This window comes from Pezoporus occidentalis, unplaced genomic scaffold (assembly GCF_034315485.1).
Source record: "Pezoporus occidentalis ecotype Australia unplaced genomic scaffold, CSIRO_AGI_Poc_V1 ctg17, whole genome shotgun sequence".
In the NCBI taxonomy this organism is placed as follows: Eukaryota; Metazoa; Chordata; class Aves; order Psittaciformes; family Psittacidae; genus Pezoporus; species Pezoporus occidentalis.
In genome coordinates this window covers 6,942,401-6,965,272 of record NW_026913531.1, presented here as the reverse complement: position 1 = coordinate 6,965,272, position 22,872 = coordinate 6,942,401, and the positions used below count along the sequence as shown (strand labels likewise).

The 22,872-nt window shown below is 36.9% G+C and overlaps 1 protein-coding gene across 6 annotated transcripts in view; it reads left to right on the top strand.

Annotated features, from left to right (window-relative positions):
- The first annotated feature begins 804 nt into the window (after nt 1–804).
- The window catches only part of PPFIA2 (PTPRF interacting protein alpha 2), a 315,167-nt gene continuing 293,099 nt past the window's right edge, over nt 805–22,872 (top strand). For 3 of the 6 annotated variants that reach the window (XR_009963873.1, XR_009963874.1, XR_009963871.1), the window contains exons 1-2: nt 806–1,126; nt 12,623–12,873. Coding sequence is in view for 2 of the 6 variants with exons in the window: in XM_062613844.1 (XP_062469828.1) it covers nt 12,625–12,873 (249 nt within the window). In the remaining 4 variants the exon portion in view is untranslated. Of the gene's footprint in view, nt 1,127–12,622; nt 12,874–22,872 lie in introns of all 6 variants that reach the window. The other 3 variants (XR_009963872.1, XM_062613844.1, XM_062613845.1) reach the window with 2 other exon arrangements.

The window sequence follows — 22,872 nt, the reverse complement described above, 5'->3', positions numbered from 1 at the left end:
GAAGTCCCCGCCAACGAGCAGCGCGCCCAGCCTGGGAGCGCCCGTGCGTTCCCCCTTACCGCCTCGCTCGCCCGCTGCCGCCTTCCCCGGCTTTGGACCCGGGGAAAGGGCGCTTGCCAGCGCCTGCCGTAATAGTAATTACACGCCTGGACTATTCAGATTATATCAGAGTTTAGCACTGCTTTGTCATGGTCAGATTACAGCAGATGATACGTTTTATTACACTGTATACTTGAGAAGATGTACTGGCGTTTGCCTGAACTCGTTTGAATTAGAGAATATAGCATCTTGTTGCTCTCGTGCTGTTTTCAACACGGGCATCACCGAGTTTCCAGCCAAGGGTAGGGCAGTGCTTGGCCCCGGGCGTCGCTGGCGCTGCCCCCCAGGCAGGGGCGCGATGCGCGGAGTGGACCGAGCGCATCTGCTGTGAGTGACCGGCCGGGGCTCTTCCAGCTCCCACTGCCGCGGCTCTTGCTCTGTACCGCTGAGATCAGGCTGCGTACGGTGCCTGCCGAACAGCGGTGAGCTGTGGATAGAGGATTTCTTTCTGTAAAGCAGAAAACAGCCTTTGCTTTTGATCATGCAGGCAGTCGTGCGCGCGTGTGGACTTCAGTCACGCAGAGGCATAATTAGGCTGGGAGGTACTGAAGAACCAGAGAAATCAGGCAGCGTTCAGTTAAGCTTTAACAAAAGATGAGAAATAAAGGGAAGATGCTTTCGCCCTGGCCCCTCCCTCCTGTAATCGCTTGCCTCCAGCTGCAAAGATGCTGTTGCTCTAAAGGGGCTGCTGGAGCTTTAAGAGGCGTTCCCCCCCCCCGCTCCCGACAATGGTCTGAGCCGAGCTCTGCTTCCCAAAGCAAAATTTGTAATATGCCATTTTTCCCATGGATGCTTCTCCTCTTGGCTGCTGACGAAGTGACTGAAGAAAATGCTGAGGTGCCAAGCAGCCAGTCTTGCCGGAGGACGTGTGCGGGGGTTTGGGATTTCTCGGAGCAACGCCTGTGTCACCATTTCTAGGAAGATGGTCCAGGAGTGCTCGGCTGTGTGAGTCCCCCCTCGAAGCCGGTGGAGACTGCGGTTGTTATTGATCAAGTGAAATAGCAGACGCCGAAATAAAAGCCACTAGGTACTGAACCTTCTATTTCTGAGTTAAGACATTCTCTCCTTAGCCCTGCTACCCTCCGGGAGGTGAGATACAAAAACAAAATCTTGCAGTCTGCTGCTTGCTGTAGTACATGTATGGTATTTCAATGCATTTCTGTAATGGAAGTTGGGGAATTTAAGACTAAAAATTGTGAAGTCAACTTCTCATTTATTTTTTGTGGTTGAGGGAGATGTGAGGCTGGAGGGATAACGTAAAGTACAAAGAGTCAGAATTAGTCCTTTTTTAAGGTACTGTGTTGATCACCCCTCCTGTGTGGAAGGAGTGCAGGATGCTTCTGTTAAAGGTGATATCATAGTTTAGTGGAGGCTGGCAGGTAAGGAGTTAACTAGGAGGAGGAATAGCATGTAATGCAACTCAGACAATAGGAAGGATTTTCCTTATGGAATTGCACTGTGCTGCCTAAGAGTGATCTTGATGAGAACATCTGAAAAGACATAATTGCAGTAAGAACTGGTTTTGTCAGCCACTATGTTTATTTAATGATTTGGGAAAAAAATAGTTTGTAAATGCAAAATATCCAAAATGATCCAATGAAATGAGTTTTCCAGCTGATGTCACTGTGGACAGGCTAGAACGTATGGTAGTTAGATATCTACTTCTTTTTCCTGCAGTAAAATTGCAAGTAACTTGAAATGACTCCTCAAGATTGGTATGCAAATCAACATTTGACTATAGAGAAAAGAAGGTTTTAAAACCAGTTATGGACAGAAAGGTGAGGGAGTAAAATTAGATTCACATCTAAGGTGGTAGCCTTCAAGGTGAGCAAAATGAATGCTTGTCTAACAGCCATTGTCACGCAGAAGCCAAGTAGTATTCTGTCTTCTCATTCCCAGAGCTTGCCCAAGTAAAAGAAGTTCAGCTGGTAAATTATACCTAGGCTACATGAAATTGCAGAGGTGTTCATTAGAACATTTGCTTTAAAAAATAAATAATTCCAAGACTCTTGAACAATTGAGATAACAGGAGATGCCATACAGGGTGGGGTCTGATGAGAAGAAAGATACAACTTTTTAATTTTCCATCTTTATATAGCATATGTACCGCAGAAATTTCAAGTAGTTTTAGAAAAAGTGTTGAAAATGGACTTTTGCAGCCAGTCTATAAATGATTATCAGGATCTGTAAGACAGAATTGCTATCAATTTAGGTGTTAATGGAGGAGTTCCTGAAAACGAGCTTTATGTAACTCAGTTTTGACTAAGAGTAAGCATATTCTGTGTCCTTTGTTTCATTTTTTATTCGTTCACTCACCTGGATATCTAAACTAAGCTGCAGAATTTCTAATTGAGCTAATATTGAGTTCAGTCTTGATGGAGACACAGCTAATGCTATAGATTTGCTGTGACATGTTTCATATGACCTAAAAGATCTTTCGTGCAATGAGAATGAGCCACATTCTTTCCCCCTCTCATAGAAAAGATAACTTAAATAGTCATTGCTTTTTTCCAGTTAAATGTTGTGTGCTTAGAGGGGAAACCTGTTTGTGATTTCTCTTAATATTGTAGGCAATGGTCACATAACATCCCGTGTACTACCTAGTCATGCAGAACACACATTTGTGATTTTTATCCCCCTGTTTGGAGGTAGTAAAATGACAAGAGGTTGATGGTTTGCCTGTGTTACTGACTTTTTGCAACCATCTGCCCTGATTCAAACCTACTTATATCCATGACAGAATTTGCATGAATTCAAGCAGTTGTTGGATTAGGCTCCATGCAAGTGATTGGAGAAAACACTGATCTAGGAACCAATCAACCTGGAACAAATTTTGCAGTAGATCATGTACAAGATAGGCAACAGATAAGGAAGAGAATGTATTTAGAGGACTTTAATGTGCTGCTTCACAGACTGCCGTTGTGTGTGGCTGTTATACCTGAGCACTTCAGGTCTAGAACAACTATAAAAATAAGTGCTTAGGCTTTGCTTCAAATTAGAAGAATTCCAAAGTTATTACATTGCCTAAAAGTCTTTTCCTAGGGAGCAGGTATGTGCTACATAAAAAGTTGCTGCATTTTAAGGGAAACAGTAATTTGTCAGTATCCTACTTCCCCTTCAGAACTTCTCAGAGGGTTTGTGGTAGTTGTAAGGTGCCACACAAGTTCAGTGTCCATTACAGTCCTTGAAAGTTTTGGGCACTTACTGTGCTCCCTGAGCAAGGGAATTGTAAGGTTTGCTCTATGACTTCTGATGAATCCAAAAAACAGTGTTTGTGTATTAACTGTAAGATGCTGGTGACTTACAGTAAATGCATTTTTCTTTGAGAGATTGCTTTACTTACATTCAGAGTACTGAGTAAAGTGGTAAATTTATTCCTTCAGAGATACCAGTTCAGTACCAATGGAGGTTTTGTTTTTCAAGAAAGAGAAACACATTTAAAAAGACTTGAGATCAGTCAAGCATAGCTCTAATTAAGTTGTATTGCTACAGAGCGTCAGCTGCCTTCTGGCAAAGGAACATAAATTTTATCTTTTATTCTTTTGAATAAAGAGGTATTAATGAAGCATATGTCACCTTTTTAAGCGCTTTGCCTCTACTCGTGCCTCTTCTTTGCAGTCCTGGCAGTATAAGAAGTACTGTACACGAGGCCTTGTTCTTTTACCATGGACTTCCGTGGTCTTGAAGGTATGCAACAGAGGTGTTTAATCCACCCCTTGTGGTTCCTAACACCAATGGAAAAAAATGCCAGTGCCCTCAGTGTTCTTTCTTGGGTGTCTGTGTTCCCTCATACATAACTTTGCGTGCCTTCAGTCATATCCGGACAGAGCAAGATGGCTACCACTTGGTGGTGGCTTGCTGCCATTGTAGTTATATGACCTGTTCCTCACTCCTGAGGACAGGTATGTTTAATGAAGGTCTTAATTGCCTGTTCCCTCTCCACTTCCATTCTTCCCTCAACTCCTTTCCTGACTCAGTTTTGTGGGGGTACCAGTCTGCATTTCTCCTCCAGTGGCACAGAGCTGCGTGATTTACTAGATGCATGATTGGACGCCACTGGTATAATCAAGTAGGATTTGAGTATCAGATTAAGAAACCAAATTGGATGCCTGAAGTATACCTACTTCATCTTTTCTTCTTTCTTTCATGTGACCAGGGTCTTGGTAAAGAAATCCTTAGTAAATTGCTTCAGTGGTAATTTACTGGGTCTCTGCAAATCTGACTCCAGATAGCTGCGTACAGATTTCCGAGTTTACTCAGTTCAGCATTATGTACCTTTCAAGAAGAAGCCAAGTCTGTGTTTCTTGATAGTTGGGTTTGTTTGGGGGTTTATATTTGCTTGTTTTCTGCGACTATGATGTTAGGAAAGCTTTTTCTTTTTTTTTTTTTTTTTTTCAGTTCTTGATGAGAACAGAATGTGTTCTTGTTTTTATTTCTCATAAATACATCAATAGCATGGTCAGAGAACTTCCTAAATGTACCAAGCACCTCAGGGCTTTATGTATGTTATAAACATTGACTTGATAACAGATGATGACCACTGAGTAAGTTCAGTGTTGGGATTTGGCGGGGGGGGGGGGGGGGGAGTATTTATTTATATTTACTGATTTTTCCCTTTAGATTCTAGAAGGAGCATATACCACTTGACTACTGTCATACTGTACATATGTGTTCTCCTGCCAAGCTAGGCTTCATCAGCTTTTCAGTCTTTATTCTAAAAATAGTTTTTTCATTATTTGCTTTACTGTCATTCACTGGGTAGGTGAAAAAATATAAAGCATTAAAATCTTCCTTCAATCCTGTTTTTTTGTTTAAACCATTTGAATGATAAGCAAGAATATGGGAGGCCATAAAAGTTGAGTTACAAGACTTTTAAAACTTAAATGTTTTATGGCTTCTGATGTATCTAAAAATCAGTGTTTATATATTAACTGTAAAAAGCTGGTGCCTTAAAGTAAATGCATTTTTCTTTGAGAGCTTGCTTTGCTTGCATTCAGAATACTGAGTAAAGTGGTAAACTTTTTTTTGGAGAGGTGTCATTTTGACATCCAATATAACATTGTAGGTTTGGGGGTGTTTTTTTTGTGGGTGTGTGTGTATTTTCTGGCAAAGAGTAATTGCCTACATTTCAAAAAATAAGCACATATTTTCTTTAAATTTGGATGTCTAAAAAGTACATATTTTCATTCCTCTCCTCATGTGATTATGTTTTCATATTTCTCTAGTTTGTGTTTTTTGGGGGGGGGGGGGGGGGGGGGGGGGGGGGGGGCTGTTTCTTATTTTTTTTAATGTCATTTGGAGATTAGGATATTTAGTGTAAATAGCAGTATCTGAAAATGTGTCCATACTTGTAATCAGGTATAACTGATGTTTATGTTTTAATCATGATTTTCTTTACTTTGTCAAAGTTTTCCAAGTATAGAGATCCCACTGATCTCCACAAGGTAGAGACAGGCCATTCTACTAAAATAAAGTTTTTCTTTTTTTTTTCTTTTTACTTTTTTTTTTGTGTGTGTTTGTTGTTTTTCTTTTTTGTTATTTTTTGTTTTTTTTTGTTTTGTTGTTGTCGTTCATTTATTTCCTTCTTTATGTACACAATGAAATGAACCACAATTTTTTTTTTTTTAATTCCAAATTTCTCTCCAGCTTTATTTAAATAGACATTAAATTTCAGAATCTCCATGGTAAATGAGTGAATTCTTTAAACTTAAAGCTTTCTCCAGACACATGAAATTATTCCGTGTAGAAGGGACCTTTGGAGGTCATCTGTACCAACCGATTGCCCAATGCTGGGCCAACTGCAAAATAAGATCAGGCTACTCAGTGCAGGTTTGGAAAATAAAAAGTTTTAGCAATCAGTGTAAATTTCTGAAGTGTAAGGCAGGTATTTATATACTCCAATTTCCTTTATATTTTGTCACATTATCTGAAAATTACAAGAGAAGTAATTTTGCAATATAGATTTGTGGCAATACAATTCAAGCTTTTTGTTGTAAACTTCAGAGGAGGGATTCTGATGATTCATACACCTTTGTCTTCACTTGTTCTTCCTTTACTGTCTGCTCTATTTTTCCCTAATAGGATTCATCAAAGCTACATAACTGTAATTGCCTTGTAGCACTTGATAGGAAGACGCTGATTAGTGAAAGGAATACTGCCCTGGGATAACAAAAAACATAGGAGCTGGTGCATGCAGACCAAATGGAGAGATTAAAATGTATGCACAGACATATTTTTACATCTGAATTTCAGTGTGCACATGGAGTTGAATGAGGAACTAACAACCTAATTCACTGTATAAAACCAATTCAGAAGAGAAGAGGGCCAGGAAACTTCCTCCTGATGTTTGATCTTTTGGGGCTGTCTCTGGTTACATAGTTATATATAGTAATCAGTTGTATGACAGGGGAGCAGGATCTCAAACTGTTGGCTGATATACAGAATTAGGAAACATGGAATATTCGAATGTCAGTTTATGACTGTATTTGGTCTATCCAAAAGTTACAGTTCAGAAAATCAAGTCCTGTGAGCCAAGCCATTGAAGTGGTAAAAATGGAGAACAAGGAGGAAGTTTAAAGATGGCCCATTAGTTATCCTGCTGAGTTCTGAGTAGAACTGATGCCTACATGAATTAATAAGAACTCTGTACCTGAGACAAATACCTGATACATATGCATGGATTTGTTATTCCTGAACTATATATATATATGTATATCCAGTAAGTTCAGGATGAATCTGATCTCTCTCTGTATGAAAATTAATTCATGCATATATAGTGAAACATATCTGAGATGTATCAAAAGTTCTGTAAGCTCACAGATCAGCCACAAAAACGTGTGTGCCATTGTGGGTCTAAAATGTAATAGAAGTGGGCTTGCCAGTAGCCTTATCCTGAACCTTTGAGAACTGCAGCATTGCATGTGGCTGCATTTCCCCTAAATACAATTGAAAAAGGCATTTTTCACAGAAGAAATGACTTATTCTGGTTATTTTACCAGAGAGATCACTTTCAGTATCTAATGGTTGAAATCCTTCCTGTATTAAGTACATTTTAGCTTAACACAGATTTATGGTCCGCTATTAGTAGGGCAAGATTCCTTCACATTTCAGTGTATGAAATTTTGCAGTTGATTATATTATGAAACCAGACTAAAAATTGCCAGAGTTTTGGTGGGTTTTAATCATCAAAGTGAGGCTTAAAATTCAGACTTACATAGAAAAATTAGAATGCTTTCTTTCCTCATTGGAAATTTAAGACTAAAATTACTCATGGTATGACCACATTAGCAGTCAGACCCAAATGTCATAGCAATACTATCTCTATTTTATGTTTTAATGAAGATTCTTCAGGTCTTTCCATCTGCATTGTGCTTGGTTCTCTAGGTGCTGTTGGTGTGTTCAAACTTAAGTTCCTTACAGCTACAGTTAAACTGGAAGCTTAACTGTAATGGCCTGAACCTGTGCGTGAATCACATCATCATGTGGTTAACCAAGGATTGTCTAATACCTGCACACGCCACCAGAAGCCTCTGGAAACTTCAAGAACTCTTATAACTCCCTGATGTGATTCGCTTCCTATAGAAAGATCCAAATGCAAATGTGCCCTCCTATTTGTCCTCAGCTGCATGTCTTCAACTACTAAATTGTGATTGGGCTGTTTGATGATACTTTTTGTCTATTTTTGTTGGTTTGAAGTCCATGCTCTGTTTTACCTGCCTTTGCTTTTGTTGCAGCCCTTCTGAAATAACCTCCATTTTCTCCTTTCTTTTTTTTTTTTCTTCGTCCTTTTAAGTTTCTTAAATATTCTCAGTATTTTGATTCCTTTCTGCTATCAAGCAGAAAACTGATAAAGGGTGCAATAAGGTCCTGGGGAAATGGCTCTATTCTTGAACATATGCTGGAAGAAGGCCAGCATTTCTTGGGAATAATGTTAAATGGTGGCAGCCTTGGGACACTGAAGGCATCCCATCTGCTGGCCGGCATGACTAATACATGCCAGATAAAGTGGTGTGGTTGTTTTTTGTTTGTTTGTTTTTTTTTTTTTTTTTTTTTTTTTTTTTTTTTTTTTTGTTGTTGTTTGGTGTTTTTGTTTGTTTGTTTATTTGTTTTTTAAAAAGGGAGAAACATGTAAAAGAATGCTTTTCTAAGGGCAAGAAGACACAAATCATAGTAATGATACACGGATTGACTCCACAGCTCATTGGAGTTGTAAAGTAGGTATGCTTTACTCAGCGCTGAGGCACATGGGGATTTCTCCTCCAAATGCATGCGTGCCCCCCTTTGCCACTCAGTTCGTTTATATTACATATAATGATTACCTAAACATGAGATTGCTTCACACCTAATACATATGCAAAACCTATTCCCGTCTAGTATTATAATTAGTTTTCTGGCATTCGTCTCATTGGTGTGCCTGTGCAGTGCCTCCTGGTGGTGGTCGTTAGGGGGTCGTGAGGATGAGGGCCTGTAGTTCCTCTTCATCACCGTGAGTAACCTCTTGCTTTCACGCAGACTCAATAGGGTTTCGGCTCCTGTCCAAACCTCAGGTTAGGTACCAGCCGGTTTTATGTATCTTAAAGCAGAAACTTGTCAGGTTTGTAAATTTTGTTACTCTGGCTATCTTTTGTTCCTTTTCTTTCTAAAGATACTATTTGAACAAGAATGTCTTAAATATTAAGCTATGAATCTTACCTACTACAATTCTGCCTAGCAGCTGTAACTCCTACAATTCTGCTATACCATTCTATCAACTTTGACTCCTATGGTTCTGCTTCACCAAGCACAGCGACTGCTTAAGCAAGCAGGCACAATGTTAACCCTTTATTTCCCAGTATCAGTAAATTGGAAGAGCATGGCATACATGTCTTTCACAAAGACCTGTAAGAAATCTTTCTTTGGGAGCCCCACAATATACCTGCAGTTGCTTGAAATTTTGTTGTTTTCTGAATTGATGACCCAGGAATACCCTGAGAAGCTGAGTTCCCTTCAAGGTTGTTCTGGGCGCCTTGTTGTCTCCCACAAAATATCCATGTGAGGACATGGCTCAGGATTCTCTTTTCACCTGCTCCTCATTGTTGCAAGTGTCAGCACAGCCCTTTCTGGTGTGATCTACCAGCATTTCTGATCTGGCCCAGGTTAGCATACTGCTTTTCTGTATTTGTCTCCAAGCTGAGGGTGGGGAAAGGGAGAGGATGTATATGGTTCCAACTGAAAAATGGCAATGATCTCCAAATTGCTTGAAGGCAGTGTACATCACCAGTCTGACTGCAAGAGCTCCTGTATCTTATAAAGGTTCTCCTGAGGCTGTGAGCTATGGGAGAAAACTTCCAGTAGAAACTGCCTACATCTGGAACTCCACCCAATTTCCCTGCCCTCCATGATCTTACTGATAGCAGAAGTTTATTACTTGTGTCATGTCATGGTAATGCAGCCTAGCCTTCCAAGGTAACCACACTGCGTGGTCCACTGCCCTCCCAGAATGCAGCAGCTGAGAGGGAGAAGGTGTGGCAACAGTGCCATGAGCATTCAACCCATGGATTCCATTGCTGCCCTACAGCCACTTACATATATAGGATTTTCTGCATCTCCATAATGGCTATAGGAGGAGATTTTCTTTCTAGTTTAAATACAAAGAGTTGACATAGCAACAGCTGTTCACACAGAGGTTGCCCTGCCTGTTCATACACACATACCAGCATGTGTGAAAAATTGCACCACTCACTCTGCCGCTGCCTGTGAGCAGTCACAGTGTATGCTGTGCCATTCAGACCATGTGATTTGCTGTGCAGGACATTGGAGGTAATTTCTTGAGTGATGGAGGTTCATCAATGAGAATCCCCTGGAGCAGGAAGTGTACTCCATGAGATGTTGATGATTATGAAGCAGGAAGGGTTCAGTGACAATCTGAATTGTTTCCTTTGGTCTTGAAGAATGGCCACCTTGGTCTCTGGCCACCTGCTGCATATGGAAAAGTTATGATTAAACTGGGCTAGTGACAGATGGCCTTGGATGTTTTAGTTGTCCCTTTGCTTTCTGTTGCCTTGACCATCACAAACTGGTTAGCCACAAGACCTGGGTGGAGATGCTCCACAGGGTGATGACTGTTTGCTGAGTGAAATATGTTCCCACAACACTGTGAGAGGTTTGTGGAGGCAAGACAGTGGCTCGTCCCTGCTGGTAGTCCCACATATCATGGCATGTGTGGACAGTGGACAAAGTCGTTACATCAGCAGGAACTTCCCAAAAGCTCTTCTGCTTCTATAGGAAATTGAAGTATAGGATGGTGGGTACTCATTTATTCAAACTATTCTGTTGGTCCAGCTGCAGAGTTTAGTCACTGTCCCTATCTGTGGTGCCTCACAGTACACAGTGTCTATACTCCAAAGAGGAAGTGGTAGCTACCACGAAGGTCAGTTGGTAATGGCACAGATATTTTTCAACTTGAAGGTTTTTTTGGCGATGGAGGTGCTGATGTGTTAACATCTCAATATGAAAGGACATTATGGTGCTTCCTAGTGAGGCCTGTAGTTTAGAAGAGGCAAAAGTTAGTGGAACAAAGTTTTGAACCTCATGAGTAATGGAGATATGCAGCATTGAATCAGATAATCCTGAGTAAATATACCTGACCTAAATATATTAGAGATGTGTGGATTTACCAGTATCTATCACTTTAAGCTATTAACTGTTTCTCTCTTGCACCTAATTAATTACTAAATGGGTAATAGCTACAAACAACTCTTATTTTTCATCCAGTCCAGACATTTTAAAAGCAGGATCAAGACCTATCTAAAACCTCAGAAACTAAGCTATTACCTGTGAAGGTTATGCAGTAGTAGCTGATAATTCATGCTGAAATACCAGTGTTTGGTAGTTTTGATAGCTTTGCTAGTTATCACATTTGCCAAAACAGTGAAAATTAAGGATGCATGAGCATGCAGAATATCATCAAGGTAAATCTAAGCAGCAAGTGTTAGCACAAGGGTTGCTTGTGGCTTAGTGATAATAGGAGGAGTTGGTTTTAATGAATTAACAAGTGTCTTAGGTCTTTTGTTCCCTGGTGCATGGCCTGTCTTTCAGTGACATTCTGTAACAGCTAGATCTTCCATTTTTCATAAATGCCACATTCACAAGTTCCATTTTCCTACTTTGGAAAGCAGATCAGATTTAAGAAAATGTAGAGCTAATCCATCATAGTAGTGAGACTAAAATGGTGAGAATGTTACATGATGACACATTTAACAGTGAAAACGTGTCAACCACGTGTCTTGTAGACAAAGATCATGTCCAGAAAGTTCACAGCAAACTTCTAAGTAACATATTTTACTTTGATCCCACTTGTTGAGATAAAAGTCTTCCAATAGTTACTAAAATAACAGAATATCCAGAAATTAATTCTTAAGTTAATTTAAACTTAAGGTTAATATAACTTAAGGTTAATTTAAACTTACAGTTATGTCTCATGTACTGCTTCAGTCAAACTAGAAAAACTGTTTCTAACTCTTTGGATGACTGTCATTGGGTAGATGTCATCTATTATTACACAATCTTTTTTTTTTTAATCTGAGCTTTGAGACCTCTCCTATCTTTGGATTTGTTTTTGCTTTGTTGTTTGTTGGGTTTTTTTGTTTGTTTTTGTTTTGGGGTTTTGTTTTTTTTGTTTTTTTTTTTTTTGTTTGTTTGTTTGGGTGGTTTTGGTTTTTGTTTGCTTGGGTTTTTGTTTTGTTTTGTTTTTTTTTTTCTCCCATTTGCTGGACCCAGTATCTCATAGCATAAGTTTCTCCCCAGGTGTGAACTAGGGTTTGAGATTTAAATAAGCAGCTTTATAATTGAAGAATGGGACTAGGTGGTACTTGCTCTGCTTAGGACTTGTTTTAGGAAAGAAACAACAGTGATTCTGACTCTGGTAATTCAGGGGTGGTAATTAGCTGTGATTTTTTTTAGTTTTTGACCTCTTGCTGAACAAGCTCACTGGAGAATAATTTCCCCCAAGGGTGGGAATAACTACACAGAAAAATAGATTAACCTGGCATTGTTAAGGCAGCATGATACTGGATCAATGGTTAGCCTAAGCTGTACTGTAGAAATGCCTAGAGCAGAACAAAATCTGGCAATTAATGGCAGCTGCTGGCATCAATATCAACAATTCAACAATGACATTAAGAAAGGGGAGAAAATCAATGATAAAGGAGACTAAAATGCAGAGGAAGTCTTTTCTGTCATTTTAAGAGAGCATTATTTGCAAAACTATTAGTTTAAAATATTCCGCTACCCTCCGTCTCCTTCCAGTCATTCTTCTCTCCGCTTAGGAAGCACATTCAAAGTCTTTGCTGTGTTGACTTAGTCAGTGTATTTAATCCCTGTCTATCGACCATCTGATTAACATGGAAAGCACAAAGTTGAAAGAGGAAACAATGCAATAATCTGCTAACTGTGTCCATGTGACAGAGTTAATTCCTCTTATCAAATCCCTTCAAATGTTTTTCTGCTGAAGAACTTTCCCTTGATTTTTGTTTTTTTTTTAAAGAAATGATGTGTGAAGTGATGCCAACGATAAATGAGGACACCCCGATGAGTCAACGGGGGTCCCAAAGCAGCGGCTCGGACTCGGATTCTCACTTTGAGCAGCTGATGGTGAACATGCTGGATGAAAGGGACCGTCTCCTTGATACTCTTCGGGAGACACAGGAAAGCTTGTCACTTGCACAGCAACGCCTACAGGATGTCATCTACGACAGAGATTCTCTCCAGCGACAGCTTAATTCAGCACTGCCTCAGGTATGTAGTTTATAAAGATTTTGGTTTTGGTTCACCAGTTTTCTACTTAATGCTCCTTTAATCGTAATCAATATTTATTCCTTAAAGCCCAAATTCTGCTCCCATCGAGGTTGGCTGCAGAACTCCTATTGATTTAATACCTGGTTTGACCTCTTTGGGTCCTGTCTTCTCTTCAGAGTAGGAGTAATGCTGCTGACTTCAAGGAGACCAAGATGAAAGCCTGTAGCTACTGGTTCTTTTGGCTGTTGCACTGGCATTTACAACAGATGCAGGACCATTTAAATTAAAAATCAAATGCTAGGAATGAAAAAAAAAAAAAGAGGGTGTTTCTAACAAGCAGGTAATAAAAGTAGCTTATATAGGTGAAATAAGGTACTACACAAAACCACATGAGCAAGTGATATTTGTATTCATTAATTTTTAAATAATTACATAAATGTCATTACCTAAAATTACCTTGGTCTTTTTTAGGAACTGCAAAATTAATTACTTAAGTTAAAATCACAATATGATATTTTGTTATTCTATATCAATATTATTCTTTTCAAGATACTAGAATGAAAAAGAAACATCTTAGTTCAGTCTTGCCAGAGGTTTGAAATATACCATCACTGAAACTACAGTTTTTCTCCATGTTAATTTATTTGCGCCTCTGAACTGCCACTTACTAAAGAATTTGATGGTAGCCATGAGAGCCTGGGCATACTTGTCTTGGCAAAGTTGTAAACCTGTCAAGACAGTAGTTAGAGAAAAAGGAAGACAGATTCAGTTGTGTGATTAGAATAAGGAGATGGTAAGGATGAATCAAATGAGTGAGAAAGTTCTTAACGATAGAAGATGAAAAAGGCACCCACTGGAGTAGGGAACAGAAGCAGTTGCTTAAGGACTAACCTCTGTAGGTTACTGGAATATCTTGGGATAGGGTTGAAAAAGGGAGAGACTTTAATTATTTGAATAATAGAATTACCAGTTTCAGCAATAGCTCCAGCAATAAGAATGAATACACTTGGCTTGGGTAAAGCAGAAAGGAGTAGCAGTGATCTTGGTATACAGTAGAATCGAGGTGTTTTGGGTTTGTTGAGGGTTGTTTTTTTGTTTGTTTGTTTGTTTTTCTCTAATCTATGGGCAGTTGTGCTTCTATTCCACTGGTGTCTTTTCAGAGTGTAAGAGAATAAATGAAACACAGCATAGATCCTTTATTCAAAGATTTATTGCTAGAAATCTGGAGAAGAGAGGAGGTTCTGCATCTGTGAACCTTCATGGGGTGTGCCACTTAGTACAGAGGCGCTCTCAGCCTGTAGTGAGGTATTTCTGTTGACCTATAGCAGATGTATAACCCTTAATGTTTCTGTGTCTCACATAAGCAAAACTGCTAAAATGCAGGAGACTAGCTAAGGAAAATAATATTCATCATAAATGTGATACAGAGCCTAAAAAAATGGAAATTCTAAGGAACTGGATCATTATATTATTTTAATCTTTTTTTTTCTTCTAGTAAATGTTGGTATTGTGTGTTTTTGAATGGTAGCCGAATACTCCCTAAATGTAATTGATTTGTCAGGTGAACACTTTGCAGTACCTTATACTATTAAGAATGCATATTTCAGATGGTATTCATTATGTATCTAAATGGAGATGTGTGTTTCACATGAGAAACTGTCTGACATACTGCTTACACTTTAAAGCAGAACCAGATTTTTTTTCTCATCAATTAGGTTGTCTAGATCTTCATGTAAGTAATTCAATGCTTCTGTAAGCCTGTAACATTCTAGTAATACAGCCTTCCAAGAAAATAACTTCCTTATGACTGCTGTACTATTTAGCTTCCTTTATGGACTTGAAATATTCTAAATAGTACTTTTATAATTTTTTTTCTGTTTATAATTTTATGAATGACAAGCTTGCATTGCTAGCAGCCTGACATATGCTGCTATGACCCCATGACAATATGCTGCCCAGTGCTTTTATTGTGGAGAGAGGAAGAACTCTGTGTTCATTTGATTTAATAGAAGAATACATAAATATATGATGACTATATGATAATTATTATTTAGTTATAATGTTACATCTTATAAGTCTTGCTTTATCAAAAAATATTTTTTAGCACTTGTTTTCTTTAGTGGTTTTTAAAGTTCGGTTATTTCTTACTATTTACATGATGCTTTCCGTCTAGAAAATATATATTGATACAGTTACATTCCAAAGCATTTTTGTTAGAACTCTGGTTTTGTTGATTGCCTTAACCAGTTAAAAATATGGTCTGGAAAAGTCATTACACTTTGCATAAATAGAATCTTAACAAAAAGAACCTTGCTTGAATGGATCAATGATTAAGCCATAGAAAAAGCTTGTCTGATTGGAAATAGGAAATAATTAATAACATTAAATATGAAGCTTGAGATGTTAGTTAATGCTGCTAAAGCCATAGCTGTTAATGTTGGAGCAAAATCAAAGATTGACTAACTGTAGATGGTTCTAAAGTTTTGTACTGACCTATACTGCAACAGAACAATGTATTGTTAACTATTTCTTTAAAATTCAGGTTACAGAAATGCAGGTGTCTTTCTAATTGCTATCATTGAAGTAATTTTTATTTCCATTAGATTAGTAGTCTTAACCTTATGAATATCTGCGTTTAACTGGCCAGCTATGTTTAAAGAAGGAGGGAAAAAGTGAGCAGGTAATTACAGACCAGTTAGAGTAAATGTAATAATAGAGAAGAGTTTCAAACTCTTTTTAAATTAAAAACTAATAATAAGTCAGAAACTTAACTTTAAAATATTACAAGGGTGTGCCAAAATTATCTTTATACAGTATAACTTAACATCACACTTTGGTACCAGAATTTCTGAAACTGAACTATGATATCCCTAAAATAGATCTCTTTCAAAATTTCCCCATTTAAATTACTGCTCAGTATGAAGTAAGAAAAAGTAAAATAATTAGTAAGGTAAATAATAAAACAGAGGAAAAAATATTCAGTTACAGAAGAGATTGAAAGGATGGAAGAGGCTAGTAATAGTAGTAGTTGCTGGTTAAGAATGTGTTTGGAGAGCATGCCAGTAGAAATTTTTGATGACACGAAATTGAGTTGAACAGTTACCTAAGGGAATGAGTATGGTAGTACATAAGAATGAGTAACAGATATGGGATGATGTTGCATGGTACAAAGATGAGGGCTCTATATCTAGCAGTTAACAAAAATTTATGTTCTGACTTTTTAGGTAGCAGTAGGAGACAGGGAAAGTACATGTTATACAGCAGTTGTGGACAGCCGATGGGAGGTGGGTGTAAAAAAGATGAATATCATTCTGAAATGTATTACATAAGAGATTTCTATGAGAAGTAGAGGAGAATGCACTTAAACCAAAGGCTGGTTTGAGCCTTTCTGCCTGGGTTTTTGTTCAGTAATGATTTAGACCAACCTTAAATTGGAAGAGATTCAGGAAAACACTGCTAGAGCAAAGAGGCAATAACACCTTCTGTGTGAAAAGACTAACTGGAGTTTTCTTACTTCTGGGAAAAACTGAGTTGAGAGGGAGTATGCATTATTTCATAGGTTTTCTTGGAGAAGCAGGAAGATGGAATGACTATGTAAAGAAGGAAGAAAGAGTTTAAGCCAAAAATAATGTTGATGGAAGAAAAAATGAATATAGGGTACCATGAGTAAAGATGTTATCATTCATCAGAAGGTCTTGAATTATCAAGGAATGGCATTCAGAATCCATCTTTCTTAGACAGGGTGAAAACCCCCAAAATGTTTTCAAGATCAAGCTGTTGTGAAAGACATTTATATATCATAGTACCTTTGGTTAACCTCTGAATTTGACCCAGAACACCCCTTCCTGTTCTTTATTTCAGAATTTACTGTGGAGACATTCTACTTTGTGTGGGATCACTCACACAAAGAATGAAACATGAGTCTGAATACTTTTACTAGAACTGTTAGAGTTATGTGATAGTACAGTTGAAAAGCATTCTGTGCAAAATAAGTCTTCTGATATTAAGAATCTAGTTCAGAAGTGGTCTTGTTTATTCTTCCTAAAGCTGCCTGTTGACAGTGGAAGCCTCTAAGGAAAATGTACTTAAGTCTGTGCTGCATGTACGCTTACAAAAAGAATTTATTGTATTTAGGTCATGACTCTTGAGACCAGAAAAAAAAAAAAAAAATTGCTAAATACAATATAACTCTAATGGGGAAGTATAGGATTTAAATACAGTATGTTTGTATTTTGTTGGAATAAAATTAGATCTTTTACTGTAGCTTAAAATGTGCTCTACTAAAAGGCTTAGAAACTAACTCCTGTGTTGAGTAGTAGAAAGAGTAAAATTTTCAATTACAACTTTCTCAAGCATATTTTGTCATAGTCTTCTCTAAGCTAAATAGTCTAGAAAGTGTCACCTATGTTAGTTGCCTTGTAAGCAAACATGGAAGAAATACAGTTCCTGTTATTGTAAGACTTACATTGAATCATAAGAATCATACAAGTTCCATGAGTACTTACAAGAGTTTTACTTACAAGAATACATACTTACAAGGGTGCATACAAGAGTCATAACAGTTGCAATAAGTATGCTCTGATAAAAATGCTGGACTAGGCATGTTTTGTGCTTGTTTTATTGTTTCATTTAGTCTTTAAAAAACAAGTTCCAAGGTATGGAAGATGCTGAGCTATTATTTATATGAAGATACTTATAAGTCATCACTCTGTAGTCAAATACTTGTATTTTGTTCATGAATAATGCACTTGCTCAGTGATTTACTTAGAAATTAATCTAATATTTACATGATCCCAGAATTGTTGAGGTTGGAAAGGTCACTTTATCCAACTCTTCTGCTCCAGCAGGGCTGGGAAGAAGGCTGCTGTGTCCTGTCTAGGACTGTGTGCAGATGGTTTTTGAGTATCTCTGAAGGTAGACTCTACAACTGCCCTGGCCAGCCTGTGCCAGTGCTAAGTCACCCTTACAGTAAAAAGTGTTTCCCGATGTTCAGGAGGAGCCTCTTGTGTCTCAGTCTGTGCCCATTGCTTATTGAATATTATATTACCAGAAACAGGGATAACAATGTGGCCCAGTCCTGTGGCTGTGCATGATGATAAAGTAGAACAACTTTATGAGCACATTAAAAGACTTTCAGATGCTGAAATGAATCCTGCTGATTGTCAGTAAGGACAATTTCTCTGATAACTGTCAGTCTGTCAGTCTCTTTTTCCTGTCCTGCACTGGTAATTTTTCTAGACGTTACTGGGCTCATTATTAAAGGACTGATGAAAATGTGTAAGAACTTTTCACTCAGATGAGTGAGTTACTTTCAGTTTGAATCTGAAATAATAATAAAATTATACTGTGGATGATTCTGAGGAAATAAATTCCAAATTAAGTTTTCAAATACAATGGTATGATTTTTAATGCAAATGTTTATATAATTTAATAAAAATACTAAATTCTTTTAAAGTCCTTTGAATCAAAACTTTAAAGTCAATGATACTACAACAATTTTTTTTGGAAGTTTTTTATTTCACAAAATCAGCATATTTAAATTTTAAATGTTGCTAAGGAGTTTTTACGCTTCAGAGCCTAACAGAGCTTTGAGAAATGCTGTTGCAAGGCTGAAAGGCCTGTTGATAATCACAATTTGAAAGCAGACTTCATAGGTGAAATATTATTCCAGGTGAAAATGGTAGATCATGACTTATATTCATTGACTAATACTTTGATATTTACAGTAATACATTGATTTTGTTCCATCTTTGAATACAAATTCTTTTTTTTTAGAGAAAATTCATAGATGATGGGAAGGTCATACCATCACTGACATTGCTGTACTTATGCTGATAGAATACCTAATTCTTTATTTACAAAATCTTCCTTTCATGTGTTTTAAACTCCTTTCCTGAGCAGTTGCTGGGTTTTTATAAAGAAGGTTTAAGTTCCAGTTTCACTGAGCATTTATGTTATTGTTAATGTTACGTATGTTTTGGGGTTTTGATTTGGTTTGGTTTGTTTTTTTTTCATGGCTATAATTCTTTTCATGTTCTGATGATCAGAATCTGCACCTATGCTATGTCTTTTATAGTCAATTTATTCTGACTAATAAAGCTGTCTAAAAGTTAAGCATTCAGTCTTAATCACGTAGAATCTCTCTATAAGAAAATGGGAAAATTAAGTCCTTCAGAAAGGGCAGTTAATTTTGTAAGATGGGTAGTGTGAACCTGGAAATGATCTGAGTTTGTTTTTTTTTCTCTCATGACTAGAGAAAAAGCATTAATGCCTAACTTGGATGGTTAACTTTTAGACAGCTAAACTTGTAGGAAGTGAATTCTTCCCTACATGGGTATAAAAGCCCTGAATTTAAAATGACCTTTAATAACTACAGCAGTCTAAGTATGCTATTCGTTGGTAGAGATCATAGAATAATTTATACTGAGAGAGACAGTTAGAACTCGAGGGGTCCAAACCCCCTGCAAAGCAGGGCTAGTTATCCACACCTAGGAGGAGAGTGTTTCTGAAATACATATTTATTTATATATACTTTATATAAATGCATAATACATATTAATACATATGTTTCATAGAATCATAGAATAGTTTGGGTTTGAAGGGACCGTTAAAGGTCATCTAGTCTGAGATGGCATTCTCTCAGAAATTCCATAGCAATAATAGACAACCCTGTTAATAGTAGCTAGCAAACACATGTATAACTTTTCATTTGGTTAAATGTTTCATGCAAATTTACAATTTCATGAAAGACCTTCTAATAGTACATGTACAATAGAACAATTGAATTGCCTGTTTCTATACTAGCCTCTTTAGAGTTTTATTAAAAGTATCTTTGCTATGAAACCTTACTTTTAGTACTAAAGTCAAACTTTACTTTTGGTCTTGATAAGGAAGATCTTGGTAAGGAAGATAGCATGGAAACGGCTCAATTTTCTGAATTTATTTCTGCCTTTTTGCTTTTATTTCCAGCAACTTTGAGTGTATTGTGACTCCAGTGAATCTCAGTGGTGGAGATCTAAGCACATAGTCCTAATTAAGTATAAATTCTTCAAGATGTTGCCTTCCCCCCCCAATAAATATTAGCATTAGCAATATTTGAAAATCTGTTCTTTCTGGATATAGATAGTAGGATTGTTTGGGGTGTGAGACTGCAACGCTAAAAAGAATTTGTTATATCCTTAGTACCCCACAGATTTTAGCTAAACTCTTAATTGTTAGCTACAAGGATTCAGTAATAAAAGCAGTGATAGAGATATACTAGTAATCATTACGTTTTTATTTCTTCTAATAAGAGACCATTTATTTAGAAATGATTACTGGAGGCACGATAGAAGGGAAAAATCCAAAGAGGGAAATGTAATGACCTTGTTTTATTGAACCACTTTATGTAATTTGATCAATATTAAGCTTTAATAGGATTGTGATTAGAGAATTTTATTGATAGCCTTGCAGTTTCTTCCAATACTGATGGACAATGAACGTTTTACTGCCAGGGACAAGAAAGGTGTTGAAAGACAACAGTAAGTCAGTAGGGTCTTATTCTGAGGTTGTATTTTCTGTTTAAATGTGTGTGCATATAGTGCATAGATGCAAAAAAATAACATACATATAAATAAGTATAGTGACATAGTTACAAAAATAAAATAGCCCACCAGAAAAAAAAACACCATGTTTTTAAAGAATTGAAAATAAATATTGTTCTTATAAGATTAGACACTTGCTAAGCAATTTCAGGAATTTCCTTTTTAGTTAGAAAGAATAGTTTGACCCACAGTATTGTTCTTAAAATAGCTCTTGTTCGTGTGATGAAGATGGAATGGTGGCTTTTCTTCTCGTTTTATTATTTTCTGGCTTGCTGAAGAACATAGAGTACCAATAGAATCCTGTGTATTTGAGTGAACAATCAGTACTTTTTTTTTTAAGTACTAAAACCCTTGTCTTGTACAAATGGCTTCTGTAAGGTCTCCATCAATTTTTTTTATATTTCAAAGTAAAGCTTTTTTTTTTTTTCTTTTTACATTTCCAAAGAATAATTTAAAAATAATTCCAAGAAGTGAAATGCAGATCCTATGTCGTGTCTGATGTGGAAGTTTCAAGTTTTTTATGCTGGAAGCCCAGCGATGCACTTAGTATTCATGTGTAAAATTTAATCTCAGTCGAGTGCTCGTTGCCATCTCTAGAAGATTTCCACTGTCTTAGAGAACAGTTGTTCAGCCTTCTAAATAAAAATGTCTTCATTTTCAAGTGTTCTGAACCTATGCAGATCCCACTAAAGTCAGTCCAAGGATCAAGTCTTTGTGACTTCCAAAATCAGTTTAGATTACTAAATACAAACATAAATATTTTCTTAAATTGTAATGATACTTTTCTGCTAGTTTAAGGTTTATCTCAGCATATTAATATTAAGGTAAGCATATTGATAACATATACAAAAGACCAGATATTAAAAATAACAATTCTAACAGGGTAATTATAGACGTAGATACATTTTGTTACAGAATTTAAATGTATCATGGAGAGACAAATATTTACCTATACTAACAAGTATTTGCTCAAAACCATAAAACTATGTTAGGGACATGATTTTTTTCTAAAGTACACGTAATTTAGCTCTCTCTGGAGTCTGTGGAGTTTTCCTGATGACTCTTAACAGGTTTGCTGGTGCTGCTGAGTGTTTATAATTCACATGATCTCTGGGACTCTGAACTTCTATAAATAGAAGTTAAGGGATCTCTGGGGCTCTGAACTTCTATGGATAGAAGTTAAGGGACAGGTAGAGCAGTAACCTTATTTTTATGTAATATCCTTTAAGATAAGTGTTTTGGGTTTTTTCCCCTGGTTAGAATCACATAATACTTTGTTTTTAAATTATCATTGGTCTACTGCATTCTTTACCATGTATGAGTTCTAAAAAAAATCCAATTATATTGTGACAGTCAGTTTGTTATGACATTCACTCACCTGTCAAAACAGATAATTTAAATAAGTCTTGGAGACTTGCAGTAAGGTCCTCTGTGTAGGTTGGTTTATTTGAAATGATGAAGTAACCAAATTACAGATTTTTTTTTTTTCCTGCATGTTAGTTTTTTGTTGTTTGGTGGGGTTTTTTTTTTTTTGTTTGTTTATTTGTTTTTTGTCCCCCATGAGAGTCTAAGCAGATGGGAACATAATGATAAATAAATGGAAAGAGTAATAACAAAAATATAATGCACAAATAGCCTCCAGCATGTCTACAGTTTCATGGGTAATCCAGAAGTATGGGCACATGCATGGAATGCAGTGTTTCTTGAAATGCATGCAGTTGCTTCTGGAGTTCTTTGGACAGTGTTTTAGACTTATCCTAGTGAGTTAGGGAAGAAATATGTAGGGGGTTCTGGGCATGATGGGGCTTTTAGAATAAGTTAGAATAAGTTTGGATTTGGCACGACAATTTTTGATTGTTAATTTTTAGCTTGCCTAGCTAAGCAAACGTGCATATTTTCACTATGCCCAAATCAAAAGTGTTCCTTGACATTCTCACTGTCTAAACAAGACTCATAAGAGTATTTGAGTCAGTGGTGCAAAATTTTTATTATTGTATTTTTTTTGCATTTATAATGACTAATACCATCATTATAGGCATTATAGGCATTGAGCACTAAGATAAATACTACATTCAGAAAATAGATTTTCTGATCTGAAAAATAAAGTTAATCTTTCTTTGGTACTAATGAATAAAGTGGCATCTGGAGAAATGTGCTTTGGAGACAGAATGCAGAGATTATTTTTAAATTATATTTAGTATATATTTATACACTAACTTTGTGTATTATACTTCCTTTGCTTAATAATATAAAATTAAAAAATAAACATTGACAATGGAAATAATATGTATGCAAGAAACTAAGAAATGCTGAACAAATTTGCAGTGATTTCTTTTTAAAAGGTGAAGGATGAATACTATCTCATCTAATTGGCGCGTAAGCATATTGTTGTAGGCTGCTTGGTCCAAAAAGTGTA